The 14,787-nt window shown below is 32.1% G+C and overlaps 4 protein-coding genes across 4 annotated transcripts; 2 read left to right on the top strand and 2 right to left on the bottom strand.

Annotated features, from left to right (window-relative positions):
• Window positions 1-2,076: 2,076 nt before the first annotated feature.
• MONOS_2882 (putative Peptidase family S41 member) lies at window positions 2,077-4,956 on the bottom strand. Its single transcript, XM_067872835.1, has 2 exons — window positions 4,819-4,956; window positions 2,077-4,747 (listed from the first exon to the last, which is right to left on the bottom strand). Exons 1-2 carry the CDS (start codon window positions 4,930-4,932, stop codon window positions 2,345-2,347), a joined length of 2,517 nt encoding a protein of 838 aa, XP_067723119.1. The 5' UTR covers window positions 4,933-4,956; the 3' UTR covers window positions 2,077-2,344.
• A 1,591-nt stretch (window positions 4,957-6,547) lies between these two features.
• On the top strand, window positions 6,548-7,695 carry MONOS_2883 (uncharacterized protein; the record flags this gene model as incomplete). The annotated part of the gene is made up of 2 exons (XM_067872836.1): window positions 6,548-6,730; window positions 6,812-7,695. 2 exons carry the CDS (start codon window positions 6,548-6,550, stop codon window positions 7,286-7,288), a joined length of 660 nt encoding a protein of 219 aa, XP_067723118.1. The 3' UTR covers window positions 7,289-7,695.
• Window positions 7,696-8,705: 1,010 nt separating this feature from the next.
• Window positions 8,706-9,882, top strand: MONOS_2884 (uncharacterized protein; the record flags this gene model as incomplete). Its single annotated transcript, XM_067872837.1, has 3 exons — window positions 8,706-8,957; window positions 9,018-9,685; window positions 9,867-9,882. 3 exons carry the CDS (start codon window positions 8,706-8,708, stop codon window positions 9,880-9,882), a joined length of 936 nt encoding a protein of 311 aa, XP_067723117.1.
• Window positions 9,883-11,518: 1,636 nt separating this feature from the next.
• MONOS_2885 (uncharacterized protein) lies at window positions 11,519-12,536 on the bottom strand (the record flags this gene model as incomplete). The annotated part of the gene is made up of 1 exon (XM_067872838.1): window positions 11,519-12,536. One exon carries the CDS (start codon window positions 12,534-12,536, stop codon window positions 11,988-11,990), a length of 549 nt encoding a protein of 182 aa, XP_067723116.1. The 3' UTR covers window positions 11,519-11,987.
• Window positions 12,537-14,787: the final 2,251 nt, after the last annotated feature.

The raw sequence follows: 14,787 nt of genomic DNA, 5'->3' as shown, positions 1-14,787 counted from the left end.
AAAAAAAAAGCTGTTGACGGGGATGCGAGAGAATAAATAGATGTGATCATAGAAATAAAATATCTGTTTGCGAGTAACCCTGGGGATGAAGAGAGTTAAAAATATGGAGCATTAATAGACAAAATGTTTATAGAATTTGGAACATGTTAGAAAATCGTATAATCGGTTAAATAAGAAGATAAATATCGAAAAAGTAAAATTTATTAAAAATAGAAATGTTTAATACTCAAAACGAAATCTCGAAAAATAACCACATATACATTTTAACGTTCAGTGTTTTATATATTTCTTGTTTATATTTCATAATATTGTTTAACAACAAAGCGAAAAATGAAAAACAATATCATTTGAAAATTTCCTTTGCACAAAACTTAAAAAGCAAAGTGATCAAAAGGGAATAGATAGGCATCGCATTGAAGTTGCAATTGGTCAAACAGTTTTCAGTAACAGCCCTCAATTGCGAAGAAATAAACTAAAAGTTTTCAGAAGCTTTTATGATTTGTATATTGGGAAAAATGAATTTCTAATTACAACAATCATTCAAACTCTCGTTATGAAGCTCATATATTCGATTGCATTAGTTTGAATAACGTTTTTAACGAATTATCGAATTATTCCATTTTTTCGAAGAAGATTATTTAAAGATCAAATTTTTCGCAAAAAAGAAAATCAAAAATAACTTCAGTATTTTATATAAATCTTTTCTATTTATCATTTGATATTATTCTTTTTCAAGTTTTGAACATTCAATGCAAAATCTGATGTGTTTTTTGGAAAATAAACAAGTCAATGCAAATAATCAGGTGTTTTTTTAAATAACCCCCACAATTTTTAATTATTTTTTTAATCTGATTAACTTGATTCAATCTGCATTATATCTCATGTTGCTAAAAATTCTATCCCATATCTCATCCCAAATCAAAGTTATTTTGCTATAATTAGGGTCATAATTTTATTAGTACCCCGTTTTTTATTAGATCCTAAAATTTTTTTTCTCATATTGCTTCATATAGAAGCTTATACGCAATGAGAATAATTTTAAAACAAATAATATATTATTATAAGGTTGTATACCAAATATTTTTGAAAATCATTTCTTTTAAAAAAAGATCTGAATTTTTTTAGTTTTATTTTTTGATCAATGTTTTGCTCGTGTTTCCACGAGTTTTTGAAACCAAGCATTTTCCTTGTTAGCATTGTTTTTAAACTTTTCTTTTTAACATTTTTGGTTATTTTATAACTATAGAAACTCTTTTTTTTCACTAGTTTTCACACCTCACCTTTTTTTCGTAAAACTGAAATATAAACAAAGAGAATATTATTTACACCTTTTTCTTATGTTCGTATTATGCACTATTTAGTATAATATCATAAAATTAAGCTATAATATATAAATATTTGAGAATGGCGAGTTTAACACGAAAAACAAAATATCGTCTTTTTCATTTTGTGTGCCAAATGTTTTTTGTAAAATATTTTTTCCATATCACATATTTGTAACAAACAATAATACATTATTTGAACATAAGAAAAAGGTGTAAATAATATTCTCTTTGTTTATATTTCAGTTTTACGAAAAAAAGGTGAGGTGTGAAAACTAGTGAAAAAAAAGAGTTTCTATAGTTATAAAATAACCAAAAATGTTAAAAAGAAAAGTTTAAAAACAATGCTAACAAGGAAAATGCTTGGTTTCAAAAACTCGTGGAAACACGAGCAAAACATTGATCAAAAAATAAAACTAAAAAAATTCAGATCTTTTTTTAAAAGAAATGATTTTCAAAAATATTTGGTATACAACCTTATAATAATATATTATTTGTTTTAAAATTATTCTCATTGCGTATAAGCTTCTATATAAAGCAATATGAGAAAAAAAATTTTAGGATCTAATAAAAAACGGGGTACTAATAAAATTATGACCCTATTGATTTTTTTGAGTAAAACAATATTCTATAAAGTTTGCATAAAACTTTGTCTTCGAATTTTTCTTCTTTCTTTTATGTTATCGATTTTCTTTTCACTCATTTTTGTTCAACTCATTTTTGATTATCATAGTTTTTTAGAGCCAAAATAAATGGTTAAGGGTATCGCATTTGTTTTTCGCAAATGGCTATCAAAAAAAGAATTATGAAAAATTATGATTATCAAATAATTTATTCACATAAAAAATTATCACAAAATATTTGTAACGAAAAATAAAATAAAAGTTATAAGAGTTCACTCATCTGAAGCTTTTAAAGGTTCAAAATTTAAATTAAAAAGAACCAAAACTTTGCTCCAAATATAAGAAAAAAAACAAAAACTTATTCTTCAAATAAAAACGAAAAACGAATGAATATAATTTTTAAGGATTCAATGGCTGCTCTTCTGGAAGGACTTTCTTTTGAGTCCTTCTCTTCTTAACCATCACAGCCACAACAACAGCAGCTCCAATGATGGCAAGCGTTCCACAAACACATCCAACTGAAATTGCTCCAATTACACCAAAATGCAATTCCTTTCCTTCGCTTTGCTTTTGATTTTGTTTTTGCTCGCTTTTCTCCTTTGTATTCTGGGCGCCATCCAATGATTCATCTGAAAATGAGCTTTTCGGAGATATCTTTGGTGTTTTGACACAAGCATTATTTGCATCAAGATAGTATCCATCTTCACATCTTCGGAACACACATTTGCTGTAATCGAAAGCTCCATTAACACAAGGACTTCCATATATCTTGTGCTGGCCAGATGGAGCAGTGCAGTTATCGTTTTCTGCAACCTGGAATGAGAAGCACTTTTCAAACATATACTTCACAGCTTGTGCCACAGACACATATCCCTCTTCTGTGAATTGCGTCTCAACTTTTGGATACAACGGATAAACTTCATCAGGCTGAATAATCTTGTATTCAAGCTCTTCATCAGGTGTTTTCCAATCAAATGAATATCCAGTGTTCATAACATAAGAGAGAGAAGTGCCATAGCGAGGGAACTTTTTGACGCCTTGAATGTTATAACCATCAAATGTACTTGAGCTGATCACATTTCCTGCTGCAAAAGAGGCAATATCATATGGCATTGTCTGCTGATTCAATGCTCCTCCTAATCCAATCACTTTAGCTTGCTGTGTTTCCTTAACATGTTTCAAGAATTGAGAGCATGTTGATCCACATTCACCGTCAGTAATGAACAAAAGGTCATTTGCATCAAACATTTGCTTGTTTCTGTATTCAGCTGGCAGAAAAGGCGAAAAGAGAATATCGAAGTATCTGTCTGAGTTCATTGCGTACTGCTGAGTCCAGTTCTGTTCACGCTGTCCAGTTAATGTATTTCTTCTAATTTTCCGCGCTGGAAGTTTGAGCAAATCAGGAATTGGCTTCAATGTGGTGTATTCTGTTATCACTGTATATGAATCGTCTCCATGCATTGACCTAAATAGCATATTGTTGGCTGGCCCTTCCACAAAGGAATACTTCGGAATAATTGGAAACATGTTCGGGAACAACAGATGATACAACTGCGCTCCAAGAAATACAATTCCTCCTCCGTTTCCTCTTACATCAAAGATCATTTTGTAACCGGCTTTTTTCGCTTTCACCAAAACATTGACAATGCCTTTAACCCAATTGGTCAGAAGATAATCTGATTCTGGAGAAAACGATTTTATATGGCAAACCCCTAACTTCCAATCGTGAATAAGTCCAGTACAAAGATTTTCGTCAGTTGAAAGAACTTCCATGCTTGGCAGCATGTCTCCATCACTGCTTTGACCAGTAGCCTTTCGTGCAATTTCTAATAGATCCCTGGTATCATCCGCTTCGCTTCTGATTTTTCCTAATTTTTTCAGATGATGAATTTGCTTAAGAACATCTCTCTCGAGTTCGAATGACATCCTTCTTTGTGCCTCAATCATTCGTTTTAGTTCATCATCGTGCTTCAACCTGTCATACACCATTGTAAACGCTTCATCTTCGGAATGCTCCTTCATAATTTGATCGAATTCTTCTTCGGGCTCTTTAACATCAAGCGTAAATAAATCTTTTTCGTCTTCAATTTTCGAAGATCTGGAAGGGCAGACTTTGTTAAAGAAATCCGTCACATTCGTTGAATCAACCAAAGGCAAGGCAAAAAATGGTATTTTCAAAGTTAGTTGCTTCGATCCATTCATCACTCGCATGGATACTGGTTCCGGTGGTGGGCTCAATGATGGCATTCTTAATGCAAATTGACCGTCCAATGCATAATTTAACTTGGCTGCAGGAGTTCTAGAAAGTGAAACATGTTCGCGGCTCCATCTGGCAATTGTATTAGCTGGCGTTTCTGATGCGTTTGCACTAATATCAGGAAGAATTAAAGTTGTGACTGTTTTCCCAACGATATCTGGTCCACCACCACTTATGAAAGCTTCTGTAACACCTCCGACAACTGATTTCTTCACAACAACATTGACATTGTTTGGATTTGAAGGATTTGGAGCTTGCAATTCGAAATTGTATGGGAAAACATATGCAAATGCATTAGAGCATGGATAATGATACGCAGTGTGAGCATCATTCAACTTTGTTACAGCATTTGCGATTGATTGGTGAAACTCGAATCCATCATTAAACGTTGTTCCTTTAATTTCATTTAAAGCTTTGACAATGTCGAATTTGTCTTTTTTGAAGGGATCAGGAATATCTGCTGTTGTATCTCTGTAGGCATACTGATCAAAAAATGATTCCAATGCTTCAAGTGTTTGATTCACTTCTTTGGGAAAGTTTTTGTACTAATTGTAAGAATAAAAGTTAATGAACAATGCAATAAAAGTTAAAATGAATCGAATAATTCAAAGTTTACCGGAAGATGACGCAAGCAGTTGACCGCACTTTCAACTGTAACAAGAGAATGTGCTCTAAACCTACAATCTTCAGCAAATAGCTGTGTAATGAAAAGCAAGCAAATTAAGGACATTTCAAAAAATATAAAATTTCTCGATCTCACAAAAAAGATCACAATTTTCAACCTTAATAAGGTTAAGAAAAATGATCATTCATAAAAATAATGTGAAGACTTTTTTTTTTAACAAATTCTTTTCAAAAATGCAAAAATAAATATTGTAGATAAAGTGCATCATTTATTAAATGTTTTATTATTATTATTATTATTATTATTGATTTTTGAATAAAAATAACTTGAAAAGAAAACATGAATGAGTCTAATGGAAACATCGAAGCATTTTCGTTTTATATAGAATAAGGAAGAGTTTGTTCATCAATTTTTATTTTCATCTTCTCCATTTTTATTGATATCTGATGATTGTTAGGTTCTGGCGCGAAATCGTTGTTGAAGAGCTTCCTCGATTGAAGAACAACATTTATCTGAATCAGAACGAGTTTCAAGACATTGAAACACTTGACCAAGGCAATGAAATGGTTTGAATATTGAGCAATTTTGAAGAGGTCGAGATGAGAAGAAATACAAATAATTTTTGTCATAGGATAAAGCAAACAGAACAAAATATGGTCTGAGTCCAAAAGGATGGAAAGATACGATAAAAATGTACGGGACTTTTTCGGAGGTGTTTTTTGACACCAGGCGAAGGATTTGGAGTGATGTTTATCATTTACAAAAATCTATAACACATCCAAAAATAAGACTTCTTTTATTCACACTTGCGTTGGTATTATTAACATCTTTTTTGTTCCTCTTCTTCTTTGCGATATTTTTTTTCAACAAATTTTATTCGGGGTCCTGTTTTCGACAAATTGTCTGATGATCCGAATGTTTCAAATTTGGTTACAAACAAAGTTACAAGATCGGTGTTGTCATTCAGTTTATCTCAATCAAAATTACTGTTCAGAGTTTCTATGACAATGCTTCCATTGTCTTTTGGTATTTTGTCTCTGTATTTAACGAAGCGAGAGAGAATTCGGTGCAAGTTAATTTTTTCTTGTCTCCAAGTGATATTATTTTCCTTTCTCAATTATTGGATGTCTTCTGAATTGGACGATTTTGTGAATGACGAGAAGTACACATCCAATATTCGCAACAGATTGGTTGATGGATCGATAACTAAGTCACATTCAAGTGTTGATTTCAAAAGATGTGAAGAAGAAAGCAGAGGAGTTTTCAGCCAATCGGAAATAAATGAGAAATATGAAAGAGATACAGTTCTGAAATGTGGATTAAACTCAACATTGTTTGTTTGAGTGATGGTGTTGTCATTCGCTTTGCTTGGAGAAATTTTTTTCATATCCACAGTCGAAAACTGGGTTATGTGTCCTGGCAATGTGCGCATCGATTTTATATTTTTAGGGCTGGCAATGTGTGGTGTAATGTTGACTTATTCGTTGCTATTTCTCCAAATATGCTGTATGCTTTTATTTATTCTGTTTATATTTATATTTATATTTTTAACTTTTCTTGTTGCATTTTAATTTTTGTCTTTGTAATCCATTTAATTTTTAATTTGCCATTTGGAAATTTTTATTGACATTCAAACACACAACAACCAGTCAACATCACAAACTCCTGGACTGTTGCATTTCTTCCAATTTTCCCAACAATTGTTGTAATTAATGTGTTCATGTTTGATATAAGTCCATCACTCCATGAATATTCTGCATTGTGCAGCAAAAGCATTCGCATTGCCGGAATTGCCATTGTTCTGATCCCTCTTCTGTGTTTGGATGAAATTGGGGTGTTTGATCCTCCTGCTTCGAATGGAGAGGCGTGGAAAGGGGCAGAGCGGTTCATGTCAGCTGTGGTGGTGGTGACAGACGAGCTGATAGAGCGGGCGCACAAAATGGAGAGGAACATGGCGCTGTCGCTGGTGCCAATGGTGGTGTAGTTTGTGGTTGTGCTGGCTGCATTCTGTGCAGTGCTGTATTTGCTGACAGGAGATGTGAAGTGGATAGAGCGGAATGTAGAGGTGAGGAAAGGGCTGTTTGTGTGGCAGGATGCAGCGCGGAAAAGGAGCAGAGAAGAGCAGGAGAGAAGGGCAAGAGAGTGGAAGAGGAGGAGAATGGAGAAGATGCGGGAAAAGCAAAAGGAAGAGGAAAAGAAAGTTAAAGAAGCAAAGAAAGAGGCATTGAGAAAAACGAGAGAGGAAGAGAAAGATCAGAGGCTTGCTGAGATGGCATTGAAAGGACTAAAACCGGAAGAGCTTAGTGCAGCAATGGATGAGATCAATGATCATTATGAGAGAGAGGAAAGAGAAGAAATAGAAGCAAAAAAGAGGAAAGAAGAAGAAGAAAGGGCAAATCGAAACTCAGACGACGATTTATTTAAAGAGCCAAGTGTTAATTCTGCTATTCACGAGATTTGACAGCAGATTCTTCAACGAGGATCTTTTCTTGGATTTTGTGAGAAATAATCAAATTTCCTCTTCTTTTTTCAAAAAAAAAAAAAAAAATAACAAATAAAAATAAAAATAAAAAATAAATTAAGTTTTGTATTTTTATTTTTATTTTTATTGTTTGTTTATATATTTATTCATTTAAAAATATGTGTACATATTTATTAATTTTGAAAAAGAGAAGGAAATGCTTTTGTATACTTCTTTTTTTCATTGCTTTTTCACCTTTTCATTTGGACGTTTAAGTATTGTCTTCACTTGGCAGAAGCAAATGTTTGTGAATTTTGTTAGTTTTCAAAGTGATTTTTATGAGTTTGTGGAATTTCTTTTCTTTACTTTTTTAAATAAATTGGATTTTTAAAAACTTTTGTTAATTGGAATAATTTTTTTTTTTATTATTTTAAATTTTGTTGGTCAAGTTTAGGTATTGTTGTAAGAGTTAAGATGAAATAAAACAGTCTCTTTATATGACTTATTTCATTTAATTTAAAATCCTTTTTTATGTATCAGAATCAAAAATGAAAAAAGAAGCATTCTTTTTCTTGCAATTCAACTTTGTTTTTGAATTTTTGATAAATTTTTGCATGTTACAAGATCGAAAAATTTTTAATTCAAATATGGAAAAACCACAGAATAATTTTCAAAATAAATTACTTCTTTGATAATAAAGCATCCTTGTCTTTTTGAATTTATAAAAAATATTTATTACTATTATCAATAGACATGGGGATAAACAATATTAATTTCTGTTTTCATTATGATTAAAACATCTCAATTAAAAATTATTGTTGGTTTGATCAAAGAGAAACAAAAACGTTTGCTTTTCTGTCCTTTTCAGGAAAGATCATTGGCTTTGGTGAACATTTTTTTTTTTCACACTTATTTTTATAAAGCGAAGCAATTGATTTTGTGTTTGTAATGTTTTCATTTTACAAAGCTATCAAAATGTTTCTATTTACCTTTTATTTCATTAAGTGACGAATAATATCTAAAAATTTGAGAAATTATTGCTATGAATAATATGAGCTCATATAATGCTGATGAGTGCACTGGGGCAATTCTGGAGATGTCCAGAACAGAGAAGTATTTTGGTTTGAAAACATTCATTCAAATCATCGATTATAGTGATAATTTTGCTTTTGAAGAATTATTTTCTGAGCTTGAAAGATGCAACAAAAATGCGCAGAAGCAGAAAATTGAAGAAATGAATGAAATAATTAATGGAATGAATAAGAAAGAATTTGAATCTATTTTCACGAGACAAACATACAACAAAATTAATAAATTGATTGAAGAAAAGAAATTGTCTTTGGAAAATGCTATTTTGTTGACGAAGAACATCGGATATCACAATGTCATCGTCAATTCCTTTAAATTTGATTTCCAAATGTCTTCGCTTCATTTAAGAATTGAAAAGATGATTGCTGAAGAAGAGAAGAAGAAAGAAGGGGAAAATGAAAAGCTTCTTGTTGACCTTTGCGAATGCTATCTTATGCTGAGAAACAATGCTTCATCGGAATTGATTTCAATTTGTGTGCCTCGTCTTCTGAAAGTTGCGATGAACAGGAAGGAAAACGAGGAGACTCAAAAAGATGTGGAAATGGCATTATTGGCTTTGAATCGCATAGATATATATGTGGTATGAGCATTTCTATTTTCTTTATGATTTTATTGATTTTTTTAACACATTTTTTATCAGCAAATCGAGCAAGAACCTTATATGAATGAACTGAAAGAGATCATGAAAAATCATCAGGAGCATCGCAATCTCACGCGACTTGCGTATCAATGTACTTGGCAGTTTTTGATTTGCAGATTTTTCAACGACAAAAGCTTGGAAGAAGTGATTGTGAATGAGCTGCATTTAGCGAGAGAAGCAAGAAGGGAATTGGAAGAGTTGATGAAATGCATTGATTGGGGAAGAGGAAAAGAAGAAAAAAGAGTAACAGAAACGAAAGAAGCGTTTACTATATTGAGCTTGTTGGGAATATTTGAATTTTATTTTTCCCTCTGCACAATTAGGAAAGAAGAATTTGTGGGGCTTATCAATAGCATAGTTCAGATATTTCGAGCAGCAAAGGATAATCACAGGGAAATTGGCAGCCAATGCGTTAACATATTGCGAAGGGCAGTAGGATACAGAACTGCGGGGGTTGATGGCTTGCTGAAAGGCGGAGCAGTTGAAGCTTTTTTGGAGGAGATTCAGAGGCCAACAATGGACGACGAAATGGTTCATCATATTTCAATGTTTTTTAAAGAAATTTCAATTCGATGTAAAAAAGAGGAAAGAAAGGATATGAAAAAGAAAGTGTTTGAAAAGATGGAAGAAGAAGGATACGAAGACACCATCACAAGCATTCATGAAATGTTTGATTTTCTTAACGGAAAAAAAAATTATAATGGTAAAATATCGTTGGACATTTCTGATTATTTTGTGAATGCTTGAGGAAATGAGATTCACTTCACTTTAAAACTCAAAAATCAGATGAACCATGAAATAACTGACACTTTTTCATTATCATCTGCTATTTTATTTTGGAAATTTCAGATTTGAAAGCCTTTAAATTTTTTATTTAATGAGTTTTAAGAATATTAGAATGTTTTTTTGAAGTTGTATTTTTTTTTCGCAAAGTAAATAGAATAATTTAACAAGATTGATTCTTTTTCTATCGATTTTTTTTTCTTTCGCATATTATTTTATATTCCTTTTTTTGAAAAGTTCAAAAAAATAAAACAAAATAAAATAAAATAAAATAATAAATAATAAATAATAAAAATCGTTATCTTTTTATTTTCAAGTTGATTTGTTGAATTCACATGAAAAAATTAAAAATTCATATATGGGTATTTATTTTTGAATCCATATTTTTTCAATCAAAAATTTCGGTCTGAGTTTTCACTTTAAATGGAGATTAATCGATACTGCAAAGTTATAGCTGCTTAAAAGAGTTTTCTTTTAATACGTTCTCGAATATCGTTTTTTCAAACAATTATTATGTTTTTTTTCCTTCAAAATAACAATTCCTCTTCCAAGAAACAAAATATTAGAATTTCTAACACACCGAAAAAAGTTATGATTTCATAAAAAATCACCCATATTGACAAATTTGCGGTTAATAAATCAGAATTTCACAAGAATGACAATTATGAACCCATTATTGCATTTTAAAGCAAAATCCATCGTGTTAAATATTGAGTTATTGGAGCGGATGATAGATTAACATTTGGATATTTGGGGGAAAATACGGACTTTCATTCTTTTTTTGCACTAGGTTTTGAAATATTTCTTCACTCACAACTTTATATCGCTTTCTCGGATTTCAAAATAAATTTGAATTTTTCATCCGTTAACAGGCATCATAGAAATCAAAACAAAAAGTTTTCCAACATTTTTTCAAATGTCAAAAAATTGACCCATTCTTATGGCGTTTTTTGATCTCTTTCAGTCAATGAAAAGAGAGTATTTTATCAATGAAAATGCCTGAAGAGAAATATTTTGTCCGATTGCTTTTGATAGAACACTTGCTGGAAGTTTCAGAAGAAAAAAACACCACGCAAAATGTTTTATTTATCAAAATATCACACTTTTAGCAGTTTTATTGAAAAATTATGCATTTTAATATGACTTTTATAGTTCGAAAAACTCCAATAAAATGGGTTCATTGTTTGAATACGTATGATGTTAAAAAGCACTTCATCATTAATTCTATGATTCCTGTTCTCCAATAAAAATATCCAGTTTATTTTGAAATCTGATTAAGTTTGAAATATGATTTTTTTTTTGATATCACAATAAAAGGTCAATTATCGAAAAAATAAAATCTATTGTGTTAATCATTGATCAAAGATTTTAATTAATATTTTACAAGTATTAAGCTTTTATTTCTGTGTTTTATATTTGTTTTATTTTTCTATTGAAAAAAACACACATTTGGGTAATTCTTTTTGAAAAGTCGCAAATGTTTAATTTTCAAATAAATCAAAAATTTCACATTTTTTTCAAATTTCTGTTAACATGCGCCAAACTTACCAAATTTGGAATCCATTATTGGATTATGCTATGTCATGCGTTCGAGTGTTGTTACGTGAATGTTTACAGAAATTTGAGTAAAATATGAAAATTTTGGTTTATTTGAAAATTTAACATTTGTGACTTTCAAAAAGAATTACCCATTTATTTATAAATTTTGAGAAAAAGAATTTTTATGATCAAGTTTTTTAAAATTAACAAAAAACAAATAAATAAAACTTCAGAAAGAAATAGAAGTTTCAAGACTAACTTAACAATACGGATAATTGGAAAATAAAAACAAAAAACATCTGAAAAGTTTGAAATTTGAAAAAAAAAATATTTTTTTTGACATTCTAAAAATGACAATAGTTTGTCATCTTTAGTTTCTTTGGCTTTTGCATCACAAAATCATCATTCCAGTTTAGTGTTTCAGCTTCAACAGCAAAACAAAAGATAGAACTGTGGAAAAGGAAATATTTCCAAGAATAACAACTGATTCAAATTCGTCGTTTCTCTCTATTCTCCTGATTATTTGGAGTTCAAACTTTCTTTTCTATATCATTTGTTCGTCCAAAATTTTCCATTATTGTTTCTTTCACATACTCGTTCTGCATACGCCCTCTATCGCTCCTTTAATGCAAAATGAATTCATTCCACTTATCCTGCGCTTTCTCTTCTTTCTTCTTTTATTTCTTCATTAATTGCCACCTCCCCTGCCCTCTCCATCTCCCTCGCCAACTGCACCATCACCAACATCAACTCAGCTCCACAAAACCAACAGACCGCCACAGATGGCGGATGCATCTCATTCACCTCATCCGTTTCTGCCAACTCGTTTTCAGTGAGTGATTCCACCTTCTCCAGCTGCTCAGTGAGCGAGGATACAAGTTCTGGAGGAAGAGGCGGTGCTCTCATGATCGAGTTCAATGAAGGCTCACAAGTGTCAGAATCTTCCTTTTCCATCACCAATATCGTGTTTTCAGCCAACAAGGCCAGTGTCGGAAGAGATATGTATTTTGTGTGCGAATCATTTGTCGCTTCTGTGAAGGAGCCCTTGTTCACTTTCATGAGAAGCATCTCTTCAAAAGACAACTCGGCTGTTGAACATGACAGAACAGAAGCATTTGGCGATTGGGATGTCGATTTATTTATATTTCTCAACGGGCATACAGTTGACGATGAATACATTGAAAGCATACTTGGCATCAGAGCAATGCATTGTTGGCTATCAAAGATGCCCTACAAGAGTACGCACAACGCGACGGGGCTTCTGAAGAAGGTGCAGATCATAAGGCAGAAATCATTTCATCAGCTGACTTGCGGTGAATATATATGCAAATGAAGGCAAATAAGAAGATATTTGAAGAGAAGGCACAAACACAAAATATAAGAAATTGACTCAAAAACACTTTTGATGGATTAATCACACATGTCTGCTGTATATTTGGCTGTTTCATAGAAATTCCTTTTTAAAAATGAATTTTCCTCTAAATCGCTTTTCATCATCGTCTCATCTTTGATTGCTTATTGAAGGCTCGTAACATTGAAAAAATCTGAAGAAGAACATCCAATATGGCAAAATAGTTCTCCTTTTTTATTGAACGCCAACTGATAGACTTTTTCTTGGATAAATAAAGAATCATTTCGTTGCTATGTTCGGCCTGGCTGTAATACTATACAAGAATGAATTTTCATTTTGCGACTATGAATAGAAAATTGATGACAAAGCTAAACTTTGAATTCCACGGGAGATGCATCAGAAGAAAATTAAAACATTTTTGTTTTTCATTGAAGAAGGCATTGAAGAATAGCATTACAAGAATGAAAAAACTGATATTGGCCCAAATAGACTTTTCACCACAAATAACTTGAATGGAAAAACAAATCATTCAGTCTATGATTTGTCGAGAAGAAGAAATGCAAATGAAGCAATTTTTGGCTCATACGGCGTTTCCGCTGATCGATTCGCATCAATGGATATGAAGATCGAAGCTCTGATTCAACTCGAAATGGGTTGAATCATCAAAAAAGTTGGAGAAGTAGAAGAATAAGAAGAAGATAATGATGATGATGAAATGATCTTTAATCGAATTATTTTTTAAGTGGCTTGTATCCATCCAATTGTGTGATCTGAAGAATATCATTTCAATCATTTATTACGTTCCAGAATTGCTTCGATAATATGAACTTTTCATCTGAGCCTCTTTCAGCTTCCAAGCAAAAAAGGCAAAGTCGTCCTCCCCTTTTGATTGCACGCCTTCTGATTGGCTTTTCGTGTTAAATTGAGTGTCTCTTCTATTATCATATGACTTCAGCTGATATTCTGTGAAAAAATAAATGTTTCTTTTTGTGTTTCCAAATTGACATCGATGATGAGGCATGGTGTTGAATTCGTGCGGAGTGGAATGAAATAAAATAATTATCACAATTTTTGTCCATCATCAAAGAAGGCGTTGAAGAAGAATACTATGAAAATGAAATCAGATAAATTCATCTTGACGTTTTTTTTTTTCCATCACGAGAATCGTGAATGAAAAATGAAAAGAAGTCTCATTTATTGATTGATAAGCTGAGACTATAAAAAGCGAAACAAACAATTTTCGGTTCAATATCGTGGCACTTCTGATTGAGCTGTATTAATGCATCAGCCTTCTGATGCCCCGTTCCAACTTTAAGTGAAATGAGCAGCAAAGAAGAAGGCGAACAAAGTGAAGAAGATGAGATTACAATGAATTATGAAATGAATCCAAGGTTATTAACAAAGAAGTTGAATTTGACTTGTGTGATGTCGATGTGATATTATTTGATATTCTGTAAGTTGATTAAAGATAGACTTAATAATAATGAGCACAACGTTTCTGGCAGGCTGACAGAAATTAATTGATAAAGACTGAAATAGGAACATCAGCGACTGTCTCTGAGTTGATATCTCGTCTTTGCTTAAGAAATAGATAATTACACCGTTCTGTTGGAGCTAATATTACAAACATAATGAATATCTTTCAAGGATATTGGCAAAAAAGAATTCGAAGAAGAATTCGAAGAAGTTGCTGAAGAAGCCGAGGAAGATGAAGAAGGCGAAGGTGATGAGGGTGTGAAGGTGAAGAAAAAGAATTGGAAAAAGTATTTATTTTTGGGCTTTGAGCTATTTTCGGTATTAAATCGCTTTGTATGTCATGAGAAGAGGGGAGAAAGGAACGTGTTTGGGCAAAGAGAACCCAACGAGGACATTATTCGGCAGCTGTGTGTTGTTGCGGCTTCATAAAGAGAAGGAAGAACGGCGCTGGAAGAAGAAGAAGTCGAAGTTGGAGTAGTTGCAGATGAAGGAGAAGGAGAAGGAGAAGGAGAAGGAGAAGGAGAAGGAGAAGGAGAAGGAGAAGGAGAAGAAGAAGAAGAAAGAGGAGGAGAAGGAGGTCAGGAAATGCATCAGAAGGAAAGGATGGATGTGCTTCTCCTT

Source organism: Monocercomonoides exilis (genome assembly GCF_001643675.1).
Source record: "Monocercomonoides exilis strain PA203 chromosome Unknown scaffold38-1042076, whole genome shotgun sequence".
NCBI classification, from domain to species: domain Eukaryota; phylum Preaxostyla; order Oxymonadida; family Polymastigidae; genus Monocercomonoides; species Monocercomonoides exilis.
This window is presented reverse-complemented; position numbering and strand designations above follow the sequence as displayed.

Excerpts from the sequence above, each read along its gene's own strand:
- MONOS_2882 (XM_067872835.1), bottom strand. The coding sequence starts at position 4,932 with ATGTCCTTAATTTGCTTGCTTTTCATTACACAGCTATTTGCTGAAGAT. Across the intron at positions 4,748-4,818 it reads ACTGCTTGCGTCATCTTCCG|TACAAAAACTTTCCCAAAGA; the intron begins GTAAACTTTGAA and ends TCTTACAATTAG.